The sequence below is a fragment of the Hypanus sabinus genome, chromosome 3, assembly GCF_030144855.1.
Source record: "Hypanus sabinus isolate sHypSab1 chromosome 3, sHypSab1.hap1, whole genome shotgun sequence".
Taxonomy (NCBI): Eukaryota; Metazoa; Chordata; class Chondrichthyes; order Myliobatiformes; family Dasyatidae; genus Hypanus; species Hypanus sabinus.
Window position 1 is genome coordinate 804,170 of NC_082708.1, and position 26,718 is coordinate 830,887.

The 26,718-nt window shown below is 44.1% G+C and overlaps 1 protein-coding gene across 1 annotated transcript in view; it reads left to right on the top strand.

Moving 5' to 3' along the window:
- LOC132390964 (protocadherin-16-like) overlaps positions 1-26,718 on the top strand; it is a 491,141-nt gene that overhangs the window by 316,419 nt on the left and 148,004 nt on the right. Inside the window, exons 5-9 of the mRNA XM_059963494.1 lie at positions 5,507-5,743; positions 6,534-7,541; positions 9,240-9,427; positions 21,132-21,228; positions 22,380-22,537. Coding sequence (XP_059819477.1) covers positions 5,507-5,743; positions 6,534-7,541; positions 9,240-9,427; positions 21,132-21,228; positions 22,380-22,537 — 1,688 coding nt within the window. The remainder of the gene's footprint in view (positions 1-5,506; positions 5,744-6,533; positions 7,542-9,239; positions 9,428-21,131; positions 21,229-22,379; positions 22,538-26,718) is intronic.

The following is a 26,718-nucleotide window of genomic DNA, read 5'->3' on the forward strand; positions in this document are numbered from 1 at the left end:
ACTGTGGTGGAGGCCAAGTCCATGCATGTATTTAAGGTGGAAGTTGATCGTTTCCTGATTGATCAGGACGTCAAAGGATATGAAGAGAAGGCAGGTGCATGGGTTTGAGTGGGATCCAGAATAAACCATGATTGAATGCAGAGCAGACTGGATGGGTGGAATGGCCTAATTCTGCTGGTACAACTTATGGTCTTATGGCCTTATAGGGTCTGTGTTAGTACCGATTCTTTTTTGGTTGTATGTCAAGTATTTGGATGAAGGAATTGATGGTTTTGTTGCTGGAGGAGCAGGTAAGTTTTGAGTAAGTTGACTTGGTACAGAAGAAGTTCTCAAATGGCAGGGCTAGACAACCGTAGCTGACAAGGGAAGTTGAGGACCGCATAAAAGCCAAGGAAAGTGCATATAAGGTAGCAAAAGTGAGTGGAAAGTTTTTAAATCAAACAAAAAACAACTAAAAAGCTATAAGAAGGGAAAATAAGAAGAAATATAAAACAGGATACCAAAAGTTTATTTTTCAGTTACATAAAGAGTAAAAGGGAGGTGATAGTTCATATTGGACCACTGGAAAATGATGCAGATGAGGAAGTAATGGGGGACAAAGAACTGGCAAATGTACTTTATAAATGCTTTGCTTCAGTCTTTCCGATGACATACACCAGCTGTATGTCAGAAGTCCATGAGTGTCAGAATCATAGAAATACAGAAATCTACAGCATATTACAGGCCCTTCAGCCTACAATGTTGTGCTGACAATGTAACCTACTCTAGAAACTGCCTAGAATTTCCCTACCATACAGCCCTCTATTTTTCTAAGCTCCATGTACCTATCTAAGAGTATCCTAAAGACCCCATTGTATCCACCTCTACCACTGTCCCCGGCAGTGCATTCCATGCACCCACGACTTTCTGTGTAAAACAAACTTACCCCTGACATCTACTTCCAAGAACCTTAAAGCTATGCCCCCTCGTGTTAGCCATTTCAGCCATAGGAAAAAGCTTCTGGCTATCAACACGGTAAATGCCACTCATCATCTTATACACCTCTATCAGGTCATCTCTCATCTTCCGTCACTCCAAGGAGAAAAGGCCAAGTTCACTCAACCTATTCTCATAAGGCATGCTCTCCAATCCAGGAAGCATCCTTGTAAATCTCCTCAGCACCCTTTCTATAGTTTCCACATCCTTCCTGTAGTGAGGTGACCAGAACTGAACATAATACTCCAAGTAGGGTCTAAATAAGGTCTTATATATCTTTAACATTACCTCACTTGAACTCATTCCCATGGTTGATGAATGCCAACACACCATGCACCTTCTCAACCCCAGATCAATTGATGTCAATAGAGTTTAGCCCGTCTCCATTCCTCCTGTAGTCCCCAACCAGTTCCTTTGTTTTTGCGACATTGAGGGAGAGGTTGTTTTCTTGGCACCACTGTGTCAGAGAGATGACTTCTTCCCTGCAGGCCACCTCATTATTGTTTGAGATAAGTCAAGTCAAGTCACTTTTATTGTCATTTCGACCATAACTGTTGGTACAGTACACAGTAAAAATGAGACAACATTTTTTCAGGACCGTGGTGTTACATGACACAGTACAAAAACTAGACTGAACTACGTAAAAAAACAACTCAGAAAAAAACTACACTAGACTTCAGACCTACCCAGGACTGCCAATCAATGTAGTGTCGCAAAAGCAAAGAAGCTAGTTGTAGACTACAAGAGGAACGAAGACGGGCTAACCCCTATTAACATCAGTGGATCTGGGATTGAGAGGGTAAACAGCTTCAAGTTCCTCGGCATCCACATTACCGAGGACCTCATGTGGTCTATACACAACAGCTGTGAGGTGAAAGAGGTACACAGCCCCTCTTTCACCTCAGATGGTTGAGGAAGTTTGGTATAGACACCCAAACCGTAAGAACTTTCTACAGGGGCACAATTGAGAGCATCCTGACTGGCTGCATCACTGTCTGGTAGGGGAACTGTACCTTCCTTAATTACAGGACTCTTCAGAGAGTGGTGCAGATCTGTAGTTGCTTCAGGACATTTACAAGGACAGGTGTGTAAAAAGGGCCCATAGGATCATTGGGGACCCAAGCCATCCCAACCACAATCTATTCCAGCTGCTACTATCTGGGAAGTGGAACCACAACATAAAAGCCAGGACCAACAGGGTTTAGGACAGCTTCTTCCACCAGGCCATCAGACTGACGAACTCAGCTGACTTGAGTGTACTCTATATTACATTGACTGTTCTATTTATTATAAATTACTATGATTGCACATTGCACATTTAGATGAAGATGTAACATTAAGATTTTTACTCCTCATGTATGTGAAGGATGTAAGAAATAAAGTCAATTCAATTCAATTATAAGGCTAGCAGGAAGGAGCTTAAGAATGAAATTAGGAGAACCAGAAGGGGCCATGAGAAGGCTTTGGCAAGCAGGATTAATGAAAACCCCAAGGCATTCTAAAAGTATGTGAAAAGCAAGAGGATAAGATATGAGAGAATAGGACCATTCAAGTGTGACAGTGGAAAAGTGTGTAAGTAACTGGAGGAGATAGCAGAGGCACTAAATGAATACTTTGCTTCGGTATTCACTATATTCACAAGATATAGGAGCAGAAGTAGGCCATTTGGACCATCGGGTCTGCTCTGCCATTCAAACATGGGCTGATCCAATTCTTCCAGTCATCCCCACTCCCCTGCCTTCTCCCCATATCCTTTGATGCCCAGCAGGAGGAGAGGCTCTTGGCGATTGTAGGGATGACTTTTAGCTCACTGAAAAGCTTGAGCATATAGACATTAAGAAAGAGGATGTGCTGGAGCGTTTGGAAAGCATCGTTGGATAAGTCACCAGGACCCCAGGCAAATGTAGGAGGCAAGGGAGGAGATTGCTGAGCCTCTGACAATGATCTTTGCATCATTAATGGGGACGGGAGAAGTTCCGGAGGATTGGAGGGTTGCTGATGTCATTTCCTTATTCAAGAAAGGGAGTAGAGATAGCCCAGTAAATTATAGACCAGTGAGTCTTAATTCAGTGATTGGTGAGTTGATGGAGAAGATCCTGAGAGGCAGGATTTATGAACACTTGGAGAGGTATAATATGATTAGGAATAGGCAGCATGGCTTTGTCAAAGGCAGATCATGCCTTACGAGCCTGACTGAATTTTTTGAGGATGTGACTAAATACATTGATGAAGGTAGAGCAGTAGATGTAGTGTATATGGATTTCAGCAAAGCATTTGATGAGGTCTCCCATGCAAGCCATATTGAGAAAGTAGGGAGGTATGGGATCCAAGGGGACCTTTCTTTGTGGATCCAGAACTGGATTGCCTACAGAAGGCAAAGAGTGGCTGTAGACGGTCATATTTTGCATGGAGGTTGGTGATCGGTGATGTGCCTCAGGGATCTGTTATAGGAGCCCTTCTCTTCATGATTTTTATAAGTAACCTGGATGAGGAAGTGGAGGAATGGATTAGTAAATTTGCTGATGACACAAAGGTTGGGGTTGTTGTGGATAGTGTGGAGGGCTGTCAGAGGTTACAGCAGGACATTGATAGGATGTAAAACTGGGCTGAGAAGTGGCAGATGGAGTTCAACCCAGATAAGTGTGGTTCATTTTGGTAGGTCAAATATGATGGCAGAATATAGTATTAATGGTAAGACTCTTGGCAGTGTTGAGGATCAGAGGGATTTTGGGGTCTGACTCAAAGCTACTGCGTAGGTTGACTGTATGGTTAAGAAGGCATATAGTGTATTGGCCTTCATCAATCGTGGGATTGAGTTCAAGAGCCGAGAGGTAATGTTACACCTATATAGGACCCAGGTCAGACTCCACTTGGAGTACTGTGTTCAGTTCTGGTCGCCTCACTACAGGAAGGATGTGGAAACTATAGAAAGGGTGCAGAGGAGATTTACAAGGATGTTGCCTGGATTAGGGAGCATGCTTTATGAGAATAGGTTGAGTGAACTTGGCCTTTTCTTCTTGGATCAATGGAGATTGAGAGGTGACCTGATAGAGGTGTATAAGATGATGAGAGGCATTGATCATGTGGACAGTCAGAGGCTTTTTCCCAGGGCTGAAATGGCTAACATAAGAGGACACAGGTTTAAGGTGCTGGGGAGTAGGTACAGAGGAGATGTCAAGGGTAAGTTTTTTATGCAGAGAGTGGTGCATGCGTGGAATGGGCTGCTGGTGATGGTGGTGGAGGCAGATACAATAGAGTCTTTTAGGGGACTCCTGGATAGTTAAATGGAGCTTAGAAAAATTGGGGGCTATGGGTAACCCTAGGTAATTTCTAAAGTATATACATGTTCGGCACAGCATTGTGGGCTGAAGGGCCTGTATTGTGCTGTAGGTTTTCTATGTTCTATGTTCTAGTGACTCTGGGATGTAGTCCATCTGGTCCAGATGACTTTTCCACCTTTCAGTCTGCCTAGCACATTTTCCTTTGCAATAGCGATGGCACCCACTCAGGCTGGATGGGGTAAATGGCCTAATTCTGCTCCTATGACTTACAGTCTTGTGGTATAAGACATCAATAAGCTGGAAAAGTACAAAGAAGATGTACAATGATGATGCCAGGAAATAAGGTCCTATGTAAGAGGCAGAGGTGGGGAGGGCTGCAATTTTATTCCTTGGAACATAGGAGACTGAGGAGTGTCCTTATAAACTCAAGATGGGCAAAGCGAGGGTAAAAGTGCTGTACATAGTCTTTATCTAAGGGAAAGGGAACAAAAAGCTAGAGAGGAATCTGTTTAAGGTGAAAAGGGAAAGACTACAAGAGACCTGAGGGGCAACAGTTTCATGCAGAGTGTAGTCAGTTATTTTACGAACTGCCTGAAAAATTAGTTGAGGCATGTACAATAACAACATTGAAAAAGCAATTGTTAGCACAGAAAAGGCTTTTGGCCAATGGCTTCTAAGCCAAACACAATGCAAAATTAAACTAAATCTCTTCTGCCTGAACCTGATCCATATCCCATCATTCCTTGTTCATTCATTTGTCTAAAATCATCCTAAATGCCAGTCTCATATCTGCTTCTAGAACCACTCCTGGGTGCCCTTTTCAAGACGGTGTAAAAAAACCTGCCCCTCACATATAAACTTCCCCTTTCCCCTCCTCTAATACTAAAGGACATACATTTAAACCCTCAACCCTCAAAGAATGATGTTGGTTGTCTATCTATGCCATTCATGTGCTATAAACTTTCATCAGGTCTTCCCTCAGCCTCTGCTGCTCCAGAGAAAACAATCTCTTTGTCACAGCACCTGCCCCTAATCCAGGCAGCGTCTCTTCTATACAGTCTAGTTACTGTTGATCTGGGCTCTGTTGTAGGGTGAGATGAGGTGTTTACTAACTGGTCTTGACTGGTCACCATTGATTTAACATGTGGGCAGGTGTCTGGGCCAGAGTTCAAGCTGCTCACCTGGTCAAGAATGACAAGTTGTTCCTGCATGGGTCACTAACTGCTCTGTGCCATAAACTTCTCTCACAGGAGTTATTTCACTTGCATCTTCACTGCGCTCTGGAGGAGACTCAGTGCAGCATCTGGTCATCTCCGCCCAGGATTCCGGTGGACTCTCCTGCCTGGTCAATGCTGTCGTAAACATCAGCATCGTCTCAGGTTCCATTTCACCACCGCTCTTTGAGCAAGCTCAGTACTTCTTCACTGTGCCTGAGGACCTGAGAGGTGGCTCCCCAGTTGGCCGTGTTCGGGCTTCAAACTCCCCAGGTGAGCCACACCTTAATTCTTAGTGGGAGCTGGGTTTACACACAGGAATGAAGCCCTGAGAGAAACATTTGTGGATTCTGGAGATATGAAGTAAAGTTAGTTCTACTAGAAATGTTCAGCAGATCAGACAGCAGCTGTGGAGAGTTAATAATATCTCATTTTACTCAGGTGAAACTGAGATAAAGTAACAAAAATGTGTACTGAGGACAAGGCAGAGAGCTACAGTATGTAACAAAAGGGAAGAAGGGATAGAGGGTAGAAACAGGATTACACATAATCAATAAACCATGGTGTTGGCGCATGGCCTAGTGGATAAGGCATCGGACTAGTAATCTGAAGGTCACTGGTTCGAGCCTCAGCTGAGGCAGTGTGTTTGTGTCCTTGAGCAAGGCACTTAACAACACATTGCTCTGCGACGACACCGGTGCCAAGCTGCATGGGTCCTAGTGCCCTTCCCTTGGACAACATCGGTGGCGTGGAGAGGGGAAGGCTTGCAGCTTGGGCAATTGCCGGTCTCCCAAACAACCTTCCAAGGTGCAAACGAGACTAACGGATGCCTATATAAATAAACCATGTGTGGCGCTTCAGTAAGAGACTATGTCCAACTCTACCCTGGAATTTGGGAGGGATGTGTAGACCTGGGTAAGGATATGTAGCAGTTTACTGGGATGTGGAGAGGCTAGAGCCCTGGAGGAGCTGGTGACATTGAAAAGGGTGTAAGTAGACAGTGGTACAGAGATATATATTTGTAGCCTGTAAAACCAACTGTCATTTCTCTTTCTGATTGCAGGTCACTCTGATGCTGTCTTTTATACCATTTCCTCTGGAGACCCCAATGGCTACTTTGTGATCGACCGCAGCTCGGGTTTGATTACAACGAACGTCCCGCTTGATCATGAGTCTCATCCTGTTATAATACTGGATGTCCAGGCACACAGTGGCTCTCCGCCTGCCTACAGTGGCACCAAGGTCAAGATCATGGTTTCTGATGTCAATGACAACACACCAAAATTTCCAACCTCTTCTGAGTCTATTCTTGTTCCAGAAAACACAGAGATTGGTTCCATCATCTACACGGCCAATGCAGAGGACCAGGACAGTGGGGCAAATGGCCAAGTTCAGTTTGATCTCATCTCTGGCTTGGAGAAGACTTTCAGCATTGATCGAACTTCTGGCAAGCTCCGTCTGATTGGAGCCTTGAGCTACGAGACAGTAGCACGCTATGAGCTGGAGATTGTGGCCAAGGACAGTGGTGCTCCCCAGCTCAGCTCGACATTTACTCTCGTTGTTCATGTGCAGGACCAGAGTGACACTGCCCCAATCTTCGATACTTTGACCTATCGGGTCGAGGTGAAAGAGGGAACACCTATTAATCGCCATTTCCTCCAGGTGCGTGCATTAAGCCAGGACACCAGAGGAGGCCACATCACCTACCACTTGCATCCTGATGAAGACTCTGCCAACTTTGGGATCGTCTCAGAGAGTGGCTGGTTGTTTGTGAAGAGTGTTCTGGATCGGGAGAACAAGGACCTCTTCAGCCTCACTGTCGTTGCCTCCAGCACTGAGGGTGAACAGACAAAAACAGGGACCACAATGGTCAGAATCTGTATCACGGATGTGAATGATAATGTGCCAAAACTCAGCGAGGACATTTACTTCTTCACTGTGCAAGAGAATGTGCCACCAGCAATGACCATTGGGCGTATCTTGGCCACAGATCGCGATCATGGACTCAACAGCAAGCTGACCTACAGACTGCAGCCAACACACACAAGTTTCCACATCAATCCACAGACTGGTAATCACTGGGCTCCTGCCTTTGCCATTTCATCACTTAGAGCCTGTACTGATACGAGCCCCACAATACAGCAAACATATGGGTGGGGCACAGATCTCTCCATATGGAAATCAAAAAATAGATGGCAGAGGATTACAGTAAGTTGTGAAAGGTTTAGAGAGATATGAGGAAGAATATTTTTTCCTCCATGGGGGAGTTGTAAATCTGGAAAGCACTCCCTGAGGGGCTGGTTAAGGCAGTTATCTACTCAAGCGCCTTTTAAAGTGGAGGTAAGTAGGACTGTTTTTTAGGTGGAGGCCAAGTCCATGTGTATATTTAAGGTGGTGGTTAATAGTTTTCTGATTGGTCAGGGCATCAAAGGATATGGTGAGAAGGCAAGTGTATGGGGTTGAGTGAGATCTGGGATCAGATGATGGAATGGTGGAGCAGACTTGATGGGCTGAATGGCCTAATTCTGCTTCTATGTCTTATGGTCTGACTGCATGCCTCTTAGGAGTTGAGTACAGAGAGGCTGAGGTCCTTGTATGTGGAACACAAAAAGTCAGCAGGTAGGAATTAAGGGCTGGAGTTTAGAAATAGAGGTGTATTGCTACAAAGTCTAGGGTGTTGAGACCAGTTCCAGTTCTCCACTTTAGAAACAATATTCTGCTGTTGGAAGCTAACAAGGAGAGATTGACAAGGCTGATCTTGGGATGAAAGGGATGCACTATCATGATGACAAAGAACCTACATCTATATGAGAAGAATGAGCAGTGATTATGAGATTCTGAACAGCTAGGGGGGATGTGTTGACATGTTTGTAATGCGACAGAGTCTTTGGGACAGAATTACAAGATCTGGTGTGGTCCAGGTAAAAACTGGAGCAGTTCGGAATTTCTTCCCATGGCAGTTAGTGAATCCTGAAGATGGGACTGGGTCAGCCTGATGTGAGACTAGGATCAGCCTGTGAAAGGGCTGAGGTTAGCCTGACATCTGCCCAGAATGGGTCTGGGGTTAGTCTGGTATTCATTTGGGCTAGGATTGGGTTAGATTGGAATTGATACTAGGATCAAACTAGGACTGGTCAGGCGTTGTACCGAGACTGGTCTGGGGTGAGTCTGGCATTGGTCTGGAGTCAGTCTGGGATTGGACTGGGGTCAGTCTGGGATTGGTCTGGGACAGTCCGGGATTGGTTTGGAGTCAGTCTGGAATTCTTCTAGAGACAGTCAGGAATCAATCTAAGGTAGGATTGGGTCATTCTGGAATGGGTGCTGAGACAGACTGGGATTGGTCTGGGGCCAGTCTGAGATTGGTCTGGTGTCAGTTTGGGATTGGTCTGGAACAGTCTGGGATTGGTCTAGTGTCAGCCTAGGATTGGACTGAATCAGATTGGACTGATTCAGTCTAAATCAGACTGAATCAATTAATAGACTGAATCTGTATGGGATTGGTCAAGGATCAGACTGGGATTGATCTGGGGTCAGTCTGGGATTGGTCTAAAACTGTGTGGGATTGATCTGGGTCAGTCTTGAATTGGTCTGGGGTCAGTCTGGGTTTGGTCTGGGTTTGTTTTGAGATGAGTCTGGAATCAGTCTGGATTTGTCTAATATAGAACTGGGATAACCTGAAATCAGTTCTGGCTGCAGATGTTATGAGCCCTCAGCCTCGTGATGGAGCCAACTTTGAAGTAGATTTCCTCTCCTCTCATTTTTCCTCCAGGTGAGATGAGCTCTGTGGTGATATTGGACCGAGAGGGTCAGGCCAGCTACCAGTTGACAGTGGTCGTTCAGGATGGTGGTTCACCACCACTCAGTGCCACCGCATCTGTCTATGTTATGGTCTTAGATGAGAATGACAATGCTCCCGTCTTCAGCAACGTACCAGTGGGAGAGGAGCTTATCCTTCAGGTAAAGACAGTCACTCTGCCCTTTCCAGAGATGTTGACACTCAGCCACATCACATGGTTTGGAGGTGTGAAGTCACACAGTTTGTGGGCTACTGTACTCACTTTTGGGAATGATGGGACTCAGAGTTTGGGGGTAAAATAATTCCAGTGTTTATTGTTGAGGAAATTCCCAGGTTTGGGTGGAGGGCACCCAACAGTTTTGGAGAGTCCAGCGGTGTAATTTTGGACAAAGATCCTGTAAGGAGTTGCTATTTTAGCTGATGAGGATTTGGAGATTCAGTCACTGCTTTGACAGTCATTAAATTATTAATAGACAAACAAACATTAACACACAGAACTTTGTGATGCTCTCTGCCATCAACACAGCTGGGTCTTGATAAACTTGGCCATTTCCAAGATTCCATCACTGGGACTGCAGTGAAAGCAGTCAGGTTAGCACAGATTTCTTCCGTCATCCAGTTCTTGACTCGTGAACTTCTGGTAAGTTAAACTATGAAAGATTGGTCATGCAAATCCTTAATGTATTCTTGAGGTAAATATTTAACTTTCTCACTTCATCAGAATAATTCTGTTTATCTTCCTGCATTTTAATTAATTAGAATTTTCAAAGGCTTGGACTCATCGAAGTCTGCTGAACCCTGTCTTTGTGAACAGGACACAGTGAAATTGATTGTGAATAGAGCACAATGGGTGTGAACAGGAAACAGTGAGTGTGAATGAGATACAGGAGTGTGAACAGGATTCAGTGAGTGTGACGAATGCAGTGAGAGTGAACAGGTTACAGTGAATGTAAGTGTAGATGGGACACAGTAAGTGTGAACAACACACTGTGTGTTTAATATTTCTGTAATATTTGAGTATATAATTAATTATGGTTATACGTAAAATACATGAATTGCGTAAGTCATGACACTACCACGTGATACATGCGTACCTCGCTTAAAGTAAAGAATAAACTTAATACTCGTATCTCTTGGCTCTCTTCTTTTCCTTTGAATTAGTTTAACGTTTTGGAGTTACAAAACCTAACAGTGGTGACAATGTAGTTTTAAAACAAACCTGAAATGGCTATTAACCTGTTGGAATGCAGCGAGCCATTCAAGTTAAAAAGAAGTGCAGTGTGGAATGGCAAGTAAAAAAAATGCACATTGCAGCACATGCAGAGACAGATGAGTTAAGAAAAGGTAGAAAGCAGACAAATTCATGGGTTCATAAGCAGTGATAATAATCATAAATAACAATTATAACAAAGTGATAATAATCATAAATAACAAGCAGAAATAGCTGGCTACATCAGAAAGATTGACATGTTCAATTACTCATTGGGTAACTGGCTTATGTATTTTGAGCTAATTGAACAGTCTTTTAAAGCAAATGGAATAGCCAATAAGAAACAGGTACTAATTTTGCTGAATGAAGTGGGTTTAAGGCAGACAGTTTGCTTTGAAGTTTGACTGCTCCAAACAGACCAGAAGAAATGAGTTTTGATGATATTGTCTGAAATCACTGTTAATTGCAGAATGCTGTGGGTTTCATAAATGGACAAAAAGAAGGGGAGTCCATTTCAGCTTACATGGCTGAATTGAAGAAATTGCCTAAGAAATGATGGGCTTAATGATGCACTGAGAGATGGTTTAGTTTGTGGAATTTTACAAAAAAGCATTCAAAAACAGCTCCTAACTGAAGCACAGCTTACATTTAAAAGAGCAGTTAAAATAACTGTATCAATTGAAATATGAGACAGAGATGTGACTGAGTTGCAGTCAGGAATGAAAGTGAAAATGAACAAAATTGCAACATCTAAACAGAAACTGGCCTGGGCGAACAAATTGTGTTACCGTTGTGGCCGGGGCTCACACACACCAGGCCAATGAAGGTATAAAGGCAAAACTTGCAGAAAATGCAACCAAAGTAGGATACATGAAAAGAGTATGATGGGCAGACAAAAATAAATGGACTGCACAGGGAAGATAAAAAGTCAAGTTGCAGTTTCATGCTGTTGGTGAAAAATCTGATGAGAGTGACACAGGGCTGGGTAGCCTTGAAATAAACATTGAACTTGGAACTGTCTACATTCTGTACATCATGAACAGTTGCCCAACAAACAGATGTTAGTATCAACCTCTGTGCCTCTGGTTGGGAAAACAAATTGAACCAAGGAAAGACCGTGCTGCTCAGAGGAATTGTGAAAGTGATGAAAGCAGTGGTCTGACTCATAGTTTTGTAGGCAGTATTTCTGCAAAACCCTCTGACATGATAATCTGGCTGTTATTTGTGAAAGCTGCCTAAATTTTAAGCTGGAAGAGAGTACAGAGAGCTTCAGGAAACTTGCAAGCATTTGGCTTTTGTGAGTATAAAGAAACTGAATTTACTCTGCATGCATTAAGGTTATTGCATGAACTTCAAGTCAGAGAACGAAATCCAGAGCAATGTGGGACCAAGAACGGCTAGGGATTGGTAGGGGGCAAAGCAACCGAGCAGGTGGTTAATGGGAGGCTCTTCCGCGGGCACACACAGAACAGGCAGAGACGAAGGAGCGAGTGTCAGCGTCCAGCGTCCAAGAAATGTTGCTTCAGAAGGGACAGAGTTCGATCAATTTCGGGATGGCAGGTAAAACAAGACGTGTGCCCCCACTGGAGAACCTGAGACCGAACAGCATCAGTCACGAAGAGGCAATTGAGGGGTCCATTGCCTGGGTCAGGTTGAGTCTGTTGGGCCTCTCTGACAGTGGATTCGATCTCCCAGGTGAGGGCAGCCACCACACAGAATGGTATTGGGGATAGATGGCCCTCTTCAGAGATGTATTGATGAGAGAGAGTGTCTGGCTTCCTGTTCTTGGAACCAGGATGATAGGTGAGGATCCTGGTGGAGGTGTTGCTGACATGTAGGGGGTTGCCACTACAGGCTGTCTGGGCTCGTTAGACAGGGTTCCAGGAGTGGATGGGGTAAAATGAGTAGAGACACGGTCCACCTGGTTACCGATCTGCGTGACGTGAGCAGACAGACAGGGTTCTCTGTGACCTCCCGGAGGAGTTGGTTGTGCTTTCCAGTAGGGAACCTTCACTGGTGAGGGCTTGTTATTCTATTTTAGATTGGGTATTGAGCAATGAGGAAGGGTTAATTAGCAATCTTGTCGTGCGAGGCCCCTTGGGTGAGAGTGACCATAATATGGTGGAGTTCTTCATTAAGATGGAGAGTGACATAGTTAATTCAGAAACAAAGGTTCTGAACTTAAAGAAGGGTAACTTTGAAGGTATGAGACGTGAATTAGCTAAGATAGACTGGCAAATACTTAAAGGGTTGACTGTGGATATGCAATGGCAAGCATTTAAAGATCGCATGGATGAACTACAACAATTGCTCATCCCAGTTTGGCAAAAGAATAAACCAGGGAAGGTAGTGCATCCGTGGCTGACAAAGGAAATTAGGGATAGTATCAAGTCCAAAGAAGAAACATATAAATTAGCAAAAAAAGCGGCCCACCTGAGGACTGGGAGAAATTCAGAGACCAGCAGAGGAGGACAAAGGGCTTAATTAGGAAAGGGAAAAAAGATTATGAGAGAAAGCTGGCAGGGAACGTAAAAATTGACTGTAAAAGCTTTTATAGATACGTGAAAAGAAAAAGATTGGTCAAGACAAATGTAGGTCCTTTACAGTCAGAAACAGGTGAATTGATCATAGGGAACAAAGACATGGCAGACCAATTGAATAACTACTTTGGTTCTGTCTTCACTAAGGACGACATAAATAATCTTCCAGAAATAGGAAGGGACCGAGGGTCCAGTGAGATGGAGGAACTGAGGGAAATACATGTTAGTAGGGAAGTGGTGTTAGGTAAATTGAAGGGATTAAAGGCAGATAAATCCCCAGGGCCAGATGGTCTGCATCCCAGAGTGCTTAAGGAAGTAGCCCAAGAAATAGTGGATGCATTAGTGATAATTTTTCAGAACTCCTTAGATTCTGGATTAGTTCCTGAGGATTGGAGGGTGGCTAATGTAACCCCACTTTTTAAAAAAGGAGGGAGAGAGAAACCGGGGAATTATAGACTGGTTAGTCTGACATCAGTGGTGGGGAAAATGCTAGAGTCGGTTATCAAAGATGTGATAACAGCACATTTGGAAAGAGGTGAAATCATCGGACAAAGTCAGCATGGATTTGTGAAAGGAAAATCATGTCTGACGAATCTTATAGAATTTTTTTGAAGATGTAGCTAGCAGAGTGGATAGGGGAGAGCCAGTGGATGTGGTATATTTGGATTTTCAAAAGGCTTTTGACAAGGTCACACACAGGAGATTAGTGTGCAAACTTAAAGCACACAGTATTGGGGGTATGATATTGACGTGGATAGAGAATTGGTTGGCAGACAGGAAGCAAAGAGTGGGAGTAAACGGGACCTTTTCAGAATGGCAGGCAGTGACTAGTGGGGTACTGCAAGGCTCAGTGCTGGGACCCCAGTTGTTTACAATGTATATTAATTATTTAGACGAGGGAATTAAATGCAGCATCTCCAAGTTTGCGGATGACACGAAGCTGGGCGGCGGTGTTAGCTGTGAGGACAATAGACAATAGGTGCAGGAGTAGGCCATTCGGCCCTTCTAGCCAGCACTGCCATTCACTGTGACCATGGCTGATCATACACAATCAGTACCCCGTTCCTGCCCTCTCCCCATATCCCTTGACCCCGCTATCTATAAGAGCTCTGTCTATAAGGAAGATGCTAAGAGGATGCAGGGTGACTTGGATAGGTTGGGTGAGTGGGCAAATTCATGGCAGATGCAATTTAATGTGGATAAATGTGAGGTTATCCACTTTGGTTGCAAGAACAGGAAAACAGATTAGGAAAAGGGGAGGTGCAACAAGACCTGGGTGTCATTGTACACCAGTCATTGAAGGTGGGCATGCAGGTACAGCAGGCGGTGAAAAAGGCAAATGATATGTTGGTATTCATAGCAAAAGGATTTGAGTACAGGAGCAGGGAGGTTCTACTGCAGTTGTACAAGGCCTTGGTGAGACCGCACCTAGAATATTGTGTGCAGTTTTGGTCCCCTAGTCTGAGGAAAGACATTCTTGCCATAGAGGGAGTACAGAGAAGGTTCACCAGATTGATTCCTGGGATGGCAGGACTTTCATATGAAGAAAGACCGGATCGACTAGGCTTATACTCAGTGGAATTTAAAAGATTGAGGGGGGATCTTAGAAATGTATAAAATTCTAAAGGGATTGGACAGGCTAGATGCAGGAAGATTGTTTCTGATGTTGGGGAAGTCCAGAACGAGGGGTCACAGTTTAAGGATAAAGGGGAAGTCTTTTAGGAACGAGATGAAGAAAAACTTCTTCACACAGAGAATGGTGAATCTGTGGAAATCTCTGCCACAGGAAACAGTTGAGGCCAGTTCATTGGCTATATTTAAGAGGAAGTTACCCTTGTGGCTAAAGGGATTAGGGGGTATGGAGAGAAAGCAGGTACAGGGTTCTGAGTTGGATGATCAGCCATGATCATACTGAATGGCAGTGCAGGCTCGAAGGGCCGAATGGCCTACTTCTGCACCTATTTTCTATGTTTATATGTTTCTATGTTGAAGGGTATTTGTGTCCACTGGGTCCATCGTGGCGAGATTGTTCTGTTGCAACGAATGAGGCAAACCCAAACACAGGACACAGGCACAGAGATTGATTTAGGGTGCAGACACATGCGTGGGCATTGGACAGCAAACTGGAGGGAGTGCAGGGAAGCAGGAGGCAGGCAGAACTTAGTGGCCAGTGAGTGAGTAGGCCAGTGAAGGGGTGGAGTTTTGAGGCTTTGACTCAAGAGATTCTGGCAGTTTTGGCAGTTGGACTGTGCAATCAAGTCCATCAAGATTTGAATAGCTCAGCTGAAAGCTGTTGATTAGACAATCAAGATTTGAATAGCTCAGACTCAGCAGAAAGCAGCTGATTGGGCAATTGAGGTCAGGTGACAAAGCAGCTTGAAAAACTCAAACAAATAAATAGAGGGTTACCTCAAGCGGAGCAGCCTGTGGAAAGCAGCCAGTGAAGGAGTGGAGATTTGAGGCTTTGACTCGAGAGGCTTCAACGAGAAGAGGCGGAGGACAAGTTTGTTCCCAGTTAGTCTTTACAATGACTCCTGAGATGGTGATGTGCCTCTCCTGTGAGAGGTGGCAGTCTTGGGGGAACTCCCCTCTCCCGCAGAGTCACATCTGCCAGAAGTGCATGCGGCTGGGTGATCCGGAAGACCGTGTGAGGAATCTGGAGCAGCAGCTGGATGATCTTTGACTAATAAAGGAAAATGAGGCAGTCATAGATGAGAGCTACAGGGAGGTAGTCACACCCAGGCTGCCGGAAGCAGGTCGTTGGGTGACGGTCCAAGGGGGGAAAGGAAAGGAGAGTAGACAGGTAGTGCAGAGCACCCCTGTAGCCATTCCCCTGAATAATAAGTTTATCGTCCTGGATACTGTTGGTGGGGATGACCGACCAGCTGTGAGCCATGGTGGCAGGGCCTCTGGCACTGAGTCTGACCCTGTGGTGCAGAAGGATGGGACGGAGAAGAGGAGAGCTGTCGTCATTGGAGACTCTATAGTCAGGGGAGCAGACAGGAGATTTTGTGGACGTGAGAAGGAAACCCACATGGTTTGTTGCCTCCCGGGTGCCAGGGTCCAGGATGTCTCTGACCGGGTGCATGACTCCTGGTATGAGAGGGAAAGCAACCAGAAGTCGTGATACATGTTGGGACCAATGACATAGGCAGGAAGAAGGATGAAGTCTTGAAGTGTGAGTTTCGGGAACTAGGCAGAAGGCTGAAGAACAGGACCTCAAGGGTGGTGTTCTCAGGATTGCTGCCAGTACTACGTGATGGTGATGGTAAGAATTGGAGGAGATGGCAATTGAAAGTGTGGTTGAGGAGTTGGTGCAGGGGGCAGGGTTTTAGATTTTTGGACCATTGGGATCTCTTCTGGGGAAGGTGGGACCTGTACAGATTGGATGGGTTGCAGCTGAACTCGAGGGGGAGCAATATCCTTGCTGGTAGGTTAGCTAGCGTGGTTCGGAAGGTTTTAAACTAACTTGCAAGGGGGATGGGACCCGGAACGATAGAGCAGTGAAAGAAGTGCATGGAATAAAGCCAGATCTAACATATAGAGAGGCTTTGAGGAAAGTGCAGCAGAATAAAGGGTATAAAGGTAGTAAGGTAGAAGGGCTAAAGGGTGTGTACTTCAATGCAAGAAGCATCAGGAACAAAGGTGATGAACTGAGAGCTTGGATACATACATGGAATTATGATGTAGTGGCCATTACGGAGACTTTGCTGGCACCAGGGCAGGAATGGATACTCAATATTCCTGGATTTCAGTGCTTTAAAAGGGATGGGGGTGTGGAAAGTGGGAGGAGGGGTGGCATTACTGGTCAGGGATACTATTACAGCTGCAGAAAGGGTGGGTAATGTAGCAGGATCCTCTTTTGAGTCAGTATGGGTGGAAGTCAGGAACAGGAAGGGAGCAGTTACTCTACTGGGGGTATTCTATAGGCCCCCTGGTAGCAGCAGAGATACCGAGGAGCAGATTGGGAGGCAGATTTTGGAAAGCTGCAAAAAATAACAGGGTTGTTATCATGGGTGACTTTAACTTCCCTAACATTGATTGGCACTTGATTAGTTCCAAGGGTTTAGATGGGACAGAGTTTGTTAAGTGTGTCCAAGATGGATTCCTGTCACAGTATGTTGACAGACCGTCTAGGGGGAATGCCATACTAGATCTAGTATTAGGTAACAAACCAGGTCAGGTCACAGATCTGTCAGTGGGTGAGCATCTGGGGACAGTGATCACCACTCCCTGGCCTTTAGCATTGTCATGGAAAAGGATAGAATCAGAGAGGATAGAAAAATTTTTAATTGGGGAAGGGCAAATTATGAGGCTATAAGGCTAGAACTTGCGGGTGTGAATTGGAATGATGTTTTTGCAGGGAAATGTACTATGGACATGTGGTCGATGTTAGGGATAAATTTGTCCCGGTGAGGAAGATAAAGAATTGTAGGGTGAAGGAACCATGGGTGACAAGTGAAGTGGAAAATCTAGTCAGGTGGAAGAAGACAGCATACATGAGGTTTAGGAAGCAAGGATCAGATATGTCTATTGAGGAATATAGGGTAGCAAGAAAGGAGCTTAAGAAGGGGCTGAGAAGAGCAAGAAGGGGGCATGAGAAGGCCTTGGAGAGTAGGGTAAAGGAAAACCCCAAGGCATTCTTCAATTATGTGAAGAACAAAAGGATGACAGGAGTGAAGGTAGGACCGATTAGAGATAAAAGTGGGAAGATGTGCCTGGAGGCTGTGGAAGTGAGCGAGGTCCTCAATGAATACTTCTCTTCAGTATTCACCACTGAGAGGGAACTTGATGACAGTGAGGACAATATGAGTGAGGCTGATGTTCTGGAGCATGTTGATATTAAGGGAGAGGAGGTGTTGGAGTTATTAAAATACATTAGGATGGATAAGTCCCCGGGGCCTGACGGAATATTCCCCAGGCTGCTCCACAAGGCAAGGGAAGAGATTGCTGAACAACTGGCTAGGATCTTTATGTCCTCGTTGTCCACGGGAATGGTACCGGAGGATTGGAAGGAGGCAAATGTTGTCCCCTTGTTCAAAAAAGGTAGTAGGGATAGTCCAGGTAATTATAGACCAGTGAGCCTTACGTCTGTGGTGGGAAAGCTGTTGGAAAAGTTTCTTAGAGATAGGATCTATGGGCATTTAGAGAATCATGGTCTGATCAGGGACAGTCAGCATGGCTTTGTGAAGGGCAGATCGTGCCTAACAAGCCTGATAGATTTCTTTGAGGAGGTGACCAGGCATATAGATGAGGGTAATGCAGTGGATGTGATCTACATGGATTTTAGTAAGGCATTTGACAAGGTTCCACATGGTAGGCTTATTCAGAAAGTCAGAAGGCATGGGATCCAGGGAAGTTTGGCCAAGTGGATTCAGAATTGACTTGCCTGCAGAAGGCAGAGGGTCGTGGTGGATGGAGTACATTCAGATTGGAGGGTTGTGACTAGTGGTGTTCCACAAGGATCTGTTCTGGGACCTCTACTTTTTGTGATTTTTATTAACGACCTGGATGTGGGGTTAGAAGGGTTGGTTGGCAAGTTTGCGGACAACACAAAGGTTGGTGGTGGTGTAGATAGTGTAGAGGATTGTTAAAGATTGCAGAGAGACATTGATAGGATGTAAAGGTGGGCTGAGAAGTGGCAGATGGAGTTCAACCCAGAGAAGTGTGAGGTGGTACATTTTGGAAGGACAAACTCCAAGGCAGAGTATAAAGTAAATGGCAGGATACTTGGTAGTGTGGAGGAGCAGAGGGATCTGGGGGTACATGTCCACAGATCCCTGAAAGTTGCCTCACAGGTAGATAGGGTAGTTAACAAAGCTTATGGATTGTTAGCTTTCATAAGTCGAGGGATAGAGTTTAAGAGCCGCGATGTAATGATGCAGCTCTATAAAACTCTAGTTAGGCCACACTCGGAGTACTGTGTCCAATTCTGGTCACCTCAGTATAGGAAGGATGTGGAAGCATTGGAAAGGGTACAGCGGAGATTTACCAGGATGCTGCCTGGTTTAGAGAGCATGGATTATGATCAGAGATTAAGGGAACTAGGGCTTTACTCTTTGGAGAGAAGGAGGATGAGAGGAGACACGATAGAGGTGTACAAGATATTAAGAGGAATAGACAGAGTGGACAGCCAGCGCCTCTTCCCCAGGGCACCACTGCTCAGTACAAGTGGACATGGCTTTAAGGTAAGGGGAGGGAAGTTCAATGGGGGATATTAGAGGAAGGTTTTTCCACTCAGAGAGTGGTTGGTGCGTGGAATGCACTGCCTGAGTGAGTGCTGGAGGCAGATACACTAGTGAAGTTTAAGAGACTACTAAACAGGTATATGGAGGAATTTAAGGTCAGGGTTTATATGGGAGGCAGGGTTTGAGGGTTGGCACAACATTGTGGGCCGAAGGGCCTGTACTGTGCTGTACTGTTCTATGTTCTATGTTCTTATCTTGACACAGAGCATAGAAAGGGAAGCAGCAGGCAAAGCTTTTCTTAGCATGGAGAGATGGAGTTACAGTGGTAAATCTCAAAGCTGAAGTAAAACTCAGAATACTATCTTGACACAGAGACTGAGTTTCACAGGTAAATCTCCATACTGAAGCAAATCTTAGAACACACATTCCTAAGTGGCCAGGAACGTTAATTACCATGCTGGTAAAACCAACCATCTGGCAACTAGTGGGTGCAAAGCCAGGGTTCTTATGCTGCAGGTCTTGATGAAAACCAGGTGTGCCACTATCAAAAAAAAATTAGGAGAAAATGAGAAATTAACGGTGGAAACCATGGCACAATCAAAGGGAATTAGGAGAAAATGGGGAATTAATGATCAGGACCGTGACATTATTGTTATATGTAAAAAGACATGAATTTCATACATCATGATGCTGCCACACCTCAAGTGTGCATCTCACTTAAAGAACAAACATAAGACTCCCATCTCTTGGTTCTTTTGTTTTCCTTTGAATTAGTGAAAAGGTTTGGAGTTACAAAACATGATAGGTCACAGTGAGTGTAAACAGGACATTGTGAGTGTGAACAGGACATGGTGAGTGTGAGATGTCAGCAGATCATCATGAGTGTTCGTATGAACAAGGCACAGCCATTGTGAGTGTGGACATGTCACAATGCATGTGAACAGGATAGTGAGTCTTCGTGTGAACAAGTCACAGTGAGTGTGACTATAAACAGGATGTGGGTGTGAGAGTGAGCAGATTAGTGCATGACCTGATTCCTTTCTGCCTTTATATCTATTTGCTCAGTTTTGTCTTACTCACTCAACCTCTCCCACTACAGAGTCTGAATTTCTTCATGGTAACATACTTTGAAATCTGTCCTCTAGGAAGGGTGTAACAGAACTGACAGGTAAAGGGGAGAAGACATTTGGGAACAGACCCTACTGCCGATATAGATCTGATGACTGAATGACCTGAAATAGTGCTGTAACCATCCAGTGATCCTGAAGTGTTGCTGACAATAATGATATCATCACTGCAACACACACAAAATGCTGGTGGAACACAGCATCTATAAGGAAAAGCACTGTCGATGTTTTGGGCCAAGACCCTTCATCAGGACTAACTGCTATTATCACTGCATTGGCTACACCAGGATAGGCTGCAGATGGAAATCCTACCATAGCTTTCACTTCACGAACCCTCAGAGAATTTTTAATGTGTGGTTTCACCAATCTGAACAGTCAATTTCTTTCTCAGAAGTGAACCAGATAGATTTCTGTCAGCTGTTGAACTGTTTCATGATCATTGTTACTTTTCATTCCAGATATATTAAACTAATTGATTTTAAATTCCCCAGGTGTTGAAGAGTGATTTGAACTCTTTCATCTAGGTCACTAATCCAGAGCCCTGGATTTCTGGTCTGGGTTGCTGCCATTATCCCTGTGCTATTTGTTCCCCAACTTGTTCCAACATCTATGAATGCATTCCAAGTCAGAATTCACTTTGATCTCCGTGCCTGCTGTCCCTGGTAAATACTGAGGTTGGAGTCTGTGTTTTAGTTTGCGCTTTGTCAGAATCCAAGGCACACTGACACAAAGGCGCACACTTAACTTGTTTATGGAATCTCCAAGCTGGCTGACCTCATATTCACCTCCTCCACTTACAGATCTTTGAAGGAAACTTATCTGGTAATCTAGTGACGACCCTCCAAGCCAAAGATCCAGATGAAGGAGAGAATGGGACAGTGGTGTTCTCCTTGTCAGGTAAGAGTGGAGGCATAAGAATTAGGAAGAGATCTCTCCACCGTTCAATAGGATCACTCCTAATCATAGTAGTGTGAATGGTTGGCCTGCACATTTCCATCAGTCCCCAACACCTCTTGACTTCCCTGTCCATTTCTGTTTTCATTATATTTACTGACTTCACTGTCTGCAATGTTGATAGATCAGGCTAATACATTGGATGTGCTTCCTTCTCCTGTCCCAAAGTAATGGACCTGCATGGCAAAATAACCTGCTGTCCTTGTGTTTCTGCAATAGTTTGCAATTATAAAGGATGAATTCACTGAACTGATGGCATTGATCACACAATACTTGGAGTAATATGACCACTTTTTGACTCCTTATCTAATAAAGATGTGCTGGCATTGAAGAGGGTCCAGAGAGGCTTCTCAAGAATGATCCTGGGAATGAATGGGTTAATATAGGAGGAGCATTTAATGGTTCTGGGCTTGTACTCATTGGAGTTTAGAAGGATGAGATGAGTTCTTATTGAAACCTATCCAATATTGAAAGGACTAGATAAAGTGGGTATGGAGAGAATGTTTACCATAGTAGGGGAGCCTAGGAGCAAATGGCACAGCCTCAGAATAGGGGGATGTCCCATTAGAAGAGAGATGAGGAAGAATTTCTTGAGCCAGAAGGTGGTGAATCTGTGGAATTCAATGCCACAGACAGATAAAGCCAAGTCATTGGATATATTTAAAGCAGATGTTGATAGGTTCTTGATTAGTCAGGGAATCAAGGTTACAGGTAGAAGGCAGGAGAATGGGCTTGAGAGGGATAATAAATCAGACATGAAGGAGTAGCGGAGAAGACTCAATGGGCCAAATGGCCTAATTCTGCTCCTATGTCTTATGTGTTTGTGTTAACACCATTGCTGATATATACATTAACAATCTGAAGGTGCGTTATCTAAGTCTGATGGTGGGTTATCTGTGTCTGATGGTAAATTATCTGGGTCTGATGGTGATTTATCTGGGAGTGCTGATGAGTTATCCTGATTATGATTAGTTATCTGAGTCTGACGAAATCTGGGTCTGATGGTGAGTTATCTGGGAGTGATAGTGGGTTATCTAGGAGTGATGGTATGTTATCTAGGTCTATTGATTGGATCTCCTTCTCTCTCACTGCAGGCTCTTGGGCCCAGAGATTCTCTCTGCACCCAACGACTGGTGAGCTCCGAGCAGCCACAGCTCTTCACCAGCGTGACAGACAGGAGTATGAACTGATGATATTGGCACAGGACCGTGGTCACCCTCCTCAGACCACCCCTCTCACCATCCGCATCCAGGTACATGTTTCTCCCAATGGCCTTTGATCATTCCCAAAGACAGCTGACATACCTAAACCTATGCAAACACCTGTACCTTCTCCAGGCAAAGAGGAATTGGTCTGTGAAATAGGACCCATCAATCCAATGAACTTTTCAGGTTGGTGGACAGGGTAGTGTAGAGGCCACTTCATTCTATTCCTAACCATGATTTTTTGTGGCTTTCAACCCTGGCCTCCAATTTGTGTATTTTCTTTTGGTTATTTTCTTGTTTTAAAAGTAATTTCATTTGCACCATTTTCAATGAAAATATTCTCTCACAGTCCTGGATTCACCTGAGCACAGATATTGTCTGCAGCGTCTCCTTGGACATTTGGACCTATCAGAGCATTAGATTCTTATGTTTGAATCCAAGTTTCTTTTAGAAGTTGGGAAAGAGACACAAAACTTATTGCTTCACAGTTGTTTTATTAAGCATTGATAGAAGAAAAGAAAATTGAAACAGACAGTGATAGAGGTCTGCTAATTGATGAGAAAGCTATGATCTAGGAAGATCATGCTGCTTTGTGGGACAGTTCTGTTATACTACAGAGATGAGGAAAATTCCATTCAAATTTGTAGATAAGAGCCAACCAATGAGAAAACCATTATTCAAAGAATGCTATACCAAGTAGCTTCCAAAATCACACCAATATTATATCAATATAGCCACTAGGGGACATGTTTAACTTGTAAAGACATACTATTACCACTAAGAAGCAGTTAGCAATTACTTATATATAAGTAATTATATGAAATACAAGTAGAGAATTGTTAAACTGCAAAAAAAATAACAATTAAGCAGCCTAATCTAAGAATTGAACAGTTGTATCCAACAAAAGGAATGTCCTGCTCTTAGTAAGTCCCTTGTTCTGTCCTCAGGTGAGCAGTCTTTCCATATGCTCCAGAGCTATTCCAATGTATGACAACCATTCTTTGTCATAATGACTGCTGTCTCATCAATCTGGAGTGTATGTAACTGTTCAGGGAGTGGATGAGCTGTTATACAGCTAGACAGCTGGCTGCCGGAGGGGTGGATGAACCATGGGGTTCACAAGCCATCCCAGCCCTCAGCTGCAACATTAATGCAGAAAAGATTTCATCAAAAGACTTCCTATTCCCTGTAAATGATGTCAACTGCTTGTAAGACCATAAGATATAGGAGCAGAATTAGGCCATTTGGCTCATCAAGTCTGCTCTGCCATTTCATCATGGCTGATCTAATTTGCTTCTCAGCCCCAACCTCCTGCCTGCTCCCCGTATCCCTTCATGCCCTGACTAATCAAGAATCTATCAACCCCTGGCTTAAATATACATAAACACGTGGCCTCCATAACTGCCTGTGACAAAGAATTTCACAGATTCACCACTCTCTGACTAAAGAAATTCCTCCTCACCTCTGTCTTAAATTGATGCCCCCCAATTCTGAGACTGTCCTCTGGTCTAAGAAACACCCACCAGAGGAAACATCCTCTCCACGTCTACTCTGTTAAGGCCTTTCACCATTCGATACATTTCAATGTCACCCCTCATTCTTCTAAATTCCATCAAACACTCTTCATGTGACAAGCCTAATTTTCTAATTTAAGTCCTTTGGCAGCCTCTCTACTTCATCAAAACTACCTGCCCTTCCACCTATCTTCATATAGTCTGCAAATTTTGCAACAAAGCCATCAATTTTATTATCCAAACCATTGACATATAACAAAAAAAGAATTATTTCTGACTCAGATCCCCGTGGAACACCAGTAGTCACCAGCAGACAGTCAGAAAAGGCTCCCTTTATTCCCATTCTGTGTCCTGCCAGGCAGCCATTGTTTAATCCGTGCTAGAATCATTCCTGTAATACCATAGGCTTGCAGCTTGTTAAGTAGCCTCATGTGTGTCACCTTGTCAAAGGCCTTCTGAAAATCCAAGACACAACATGAACCAATTCTCCTTTGTCTATCCTGCTTGTTATTTATTCAAAGAATTCCAACAAATTTGTCTAGCAAGATTTTCCCTTGAGAAAACCATGATGACTAAGGCCTATTTTATCATGTCCCTCCAAGTATCCTGAGACCTCATCCTTAATAATTGATTCCAACATCTTCCCAACCACTGAGATCAGACTAACTGGCCTAAAGTTTGTTCTAACTCTCCCTTTTTCAAGAGTGGAGGGACATTTGCAATTTTCCAGTCTTCCGGAACCATTCCAGAACCTAGTGATTCTTGAAAGATCGTTACTAATGCCTTTGTAATTTCTTCAGTACCTCTTTTAGAAATATGGAATGTTTACCATTTGGTCTAGGTGAATTATCAACGTTCAGAACTTTCAGTTTCCCAAGAACCTTCACTCTAGTGTCATGTACCCCGTGATGGGTTAAAGAACCAGCAGACATGCAAATATCACCGTCAGTGATCTTCAATGAATATCTTTTCAACACTAGTGGTACGACACCCAAATTCAGCTACGGGTCATCCCAAAGTGGTGGCCACAGGATACTCAAACAGCATCCACGTATGGATTATCACCAACAGTAGCTTATCACTGATGTACCATCTTCAAGTGGTAAAACTACCAACCCAGGCAAGGATTATCACACACAGGTAGTTTCCACACAAGGTTACCCCAAATACACAACTGTGATAGCCACTTATCCAGTTCCATGACATATGAAGTAACTCCTACAGTGATTTGCCACAGGAGTGCCTTTCTTCAGTGAACTACCACACCCAAACAAGGGTAACACACAAGTAGTAATCACAAAGGTTTTTCCCTCAGAGAACCCACTCCTGTGGATTAACTACGTGACAGTCACACCTTTGTATTCCAATAGAACTCAAGCTCACCCTTACGGGCTACAGAGGAGAGAGTCCGAACAGTGACCTCTTTGTCACCAGGTTTCTTCTGTTTCAAACCTTCCTCTCCCCTCTTCTCTTCCTTTAAAGTCACCGACTGTGACCATAACACATATGGCCATTCTTCAGTGATGGAATTATCACCCAGGCGAGGGCGGACACACAAATAATTCCCCACCGGTCACACCTTTTCACACTGCTAGAGCCACAGATCGATTTACCAGAATCGATCCTCCAGAAACCCCACCTGCCTGTGGGTGCACAAAGCTCCTTCAGTGTCTGAAACTGTGTGTCTGTCTGTGTCCCAGTGGTCCTGGTTTTTATCTCCACATGTTGGACACCAGCTGTCTATCAACCTGCTCTGGCCTCCTCTCTCTGCAAGAACTTTACAAGCAGGCAAGTGTCCTTGGAAAGGTAAACAACTTGTAGAGAAACCATAACATCAATCTTTCGAGCAGTCATTGTCTCTGTCTCTCTCACTACATTGGACACCTACCTCTCTCTGTAACAACTCAAACAGTGTCCAAAAGCCAGTCTCATTCTCCCGACATTTTAAAGTGATTGTCCACAGAAAATATGAACCCTAGGGGTACATAACACTAGTTATAGTTACTTCACAGACTTCATGCATCCTGACACATGGAACTCCCACCATACTGCTAGTGTCTTCCAAAGTAAAGACTGATGCAAAATACTCATTCAGTTCTTCCACGAGGAAATCTGCAGATGCTGGAAATTCAAGCAACACACACAAAATGCTGGTGGAACGCTGCAGGCCAGGCCAGCTTTTTTTCACCATTCCACCAGCATTTTGTGTGTGTTGATTCAGTTCATCTGCTGTTTCATTGTCCACTATTACTATCTCTCCATCCTCGTTCTCCAGCGGATTGATATCCACTCTCTCCTCTCTTTTACACTTTAGGTATCTGAAGAAAATATTGGTATCCTCTTTAATATTATTGGCTAGCTTAATTTTGTATTCCATCTCTACCTTCTTAATGACTTTTTAAGCTACCTTCTGTTGGTTTTTAAAAGCTTCTCAATCCTCTAACATCACACGAATTTTTTGTTCTATTATATGCCCTCTCTTTGGCTTTTATGGTGGCTTTGACTTCTCTTATTAGCAATGTGTCATCTTTCCTTCAGAATCTTCTTCCTCTTTGGTATGTATAGATCCTGTGCCTTCCAACTTGTTTCCAACTTGTATGTCTGTCTGTCTGTTTCCAGAAATTCCTGCCATTGAGGCTCTGCCATCATCCCTGCCAGTGTTCTTGTCCAATCAATTCTAGCAATCTCTTCTCTCATGCATCTGTAACTTATTC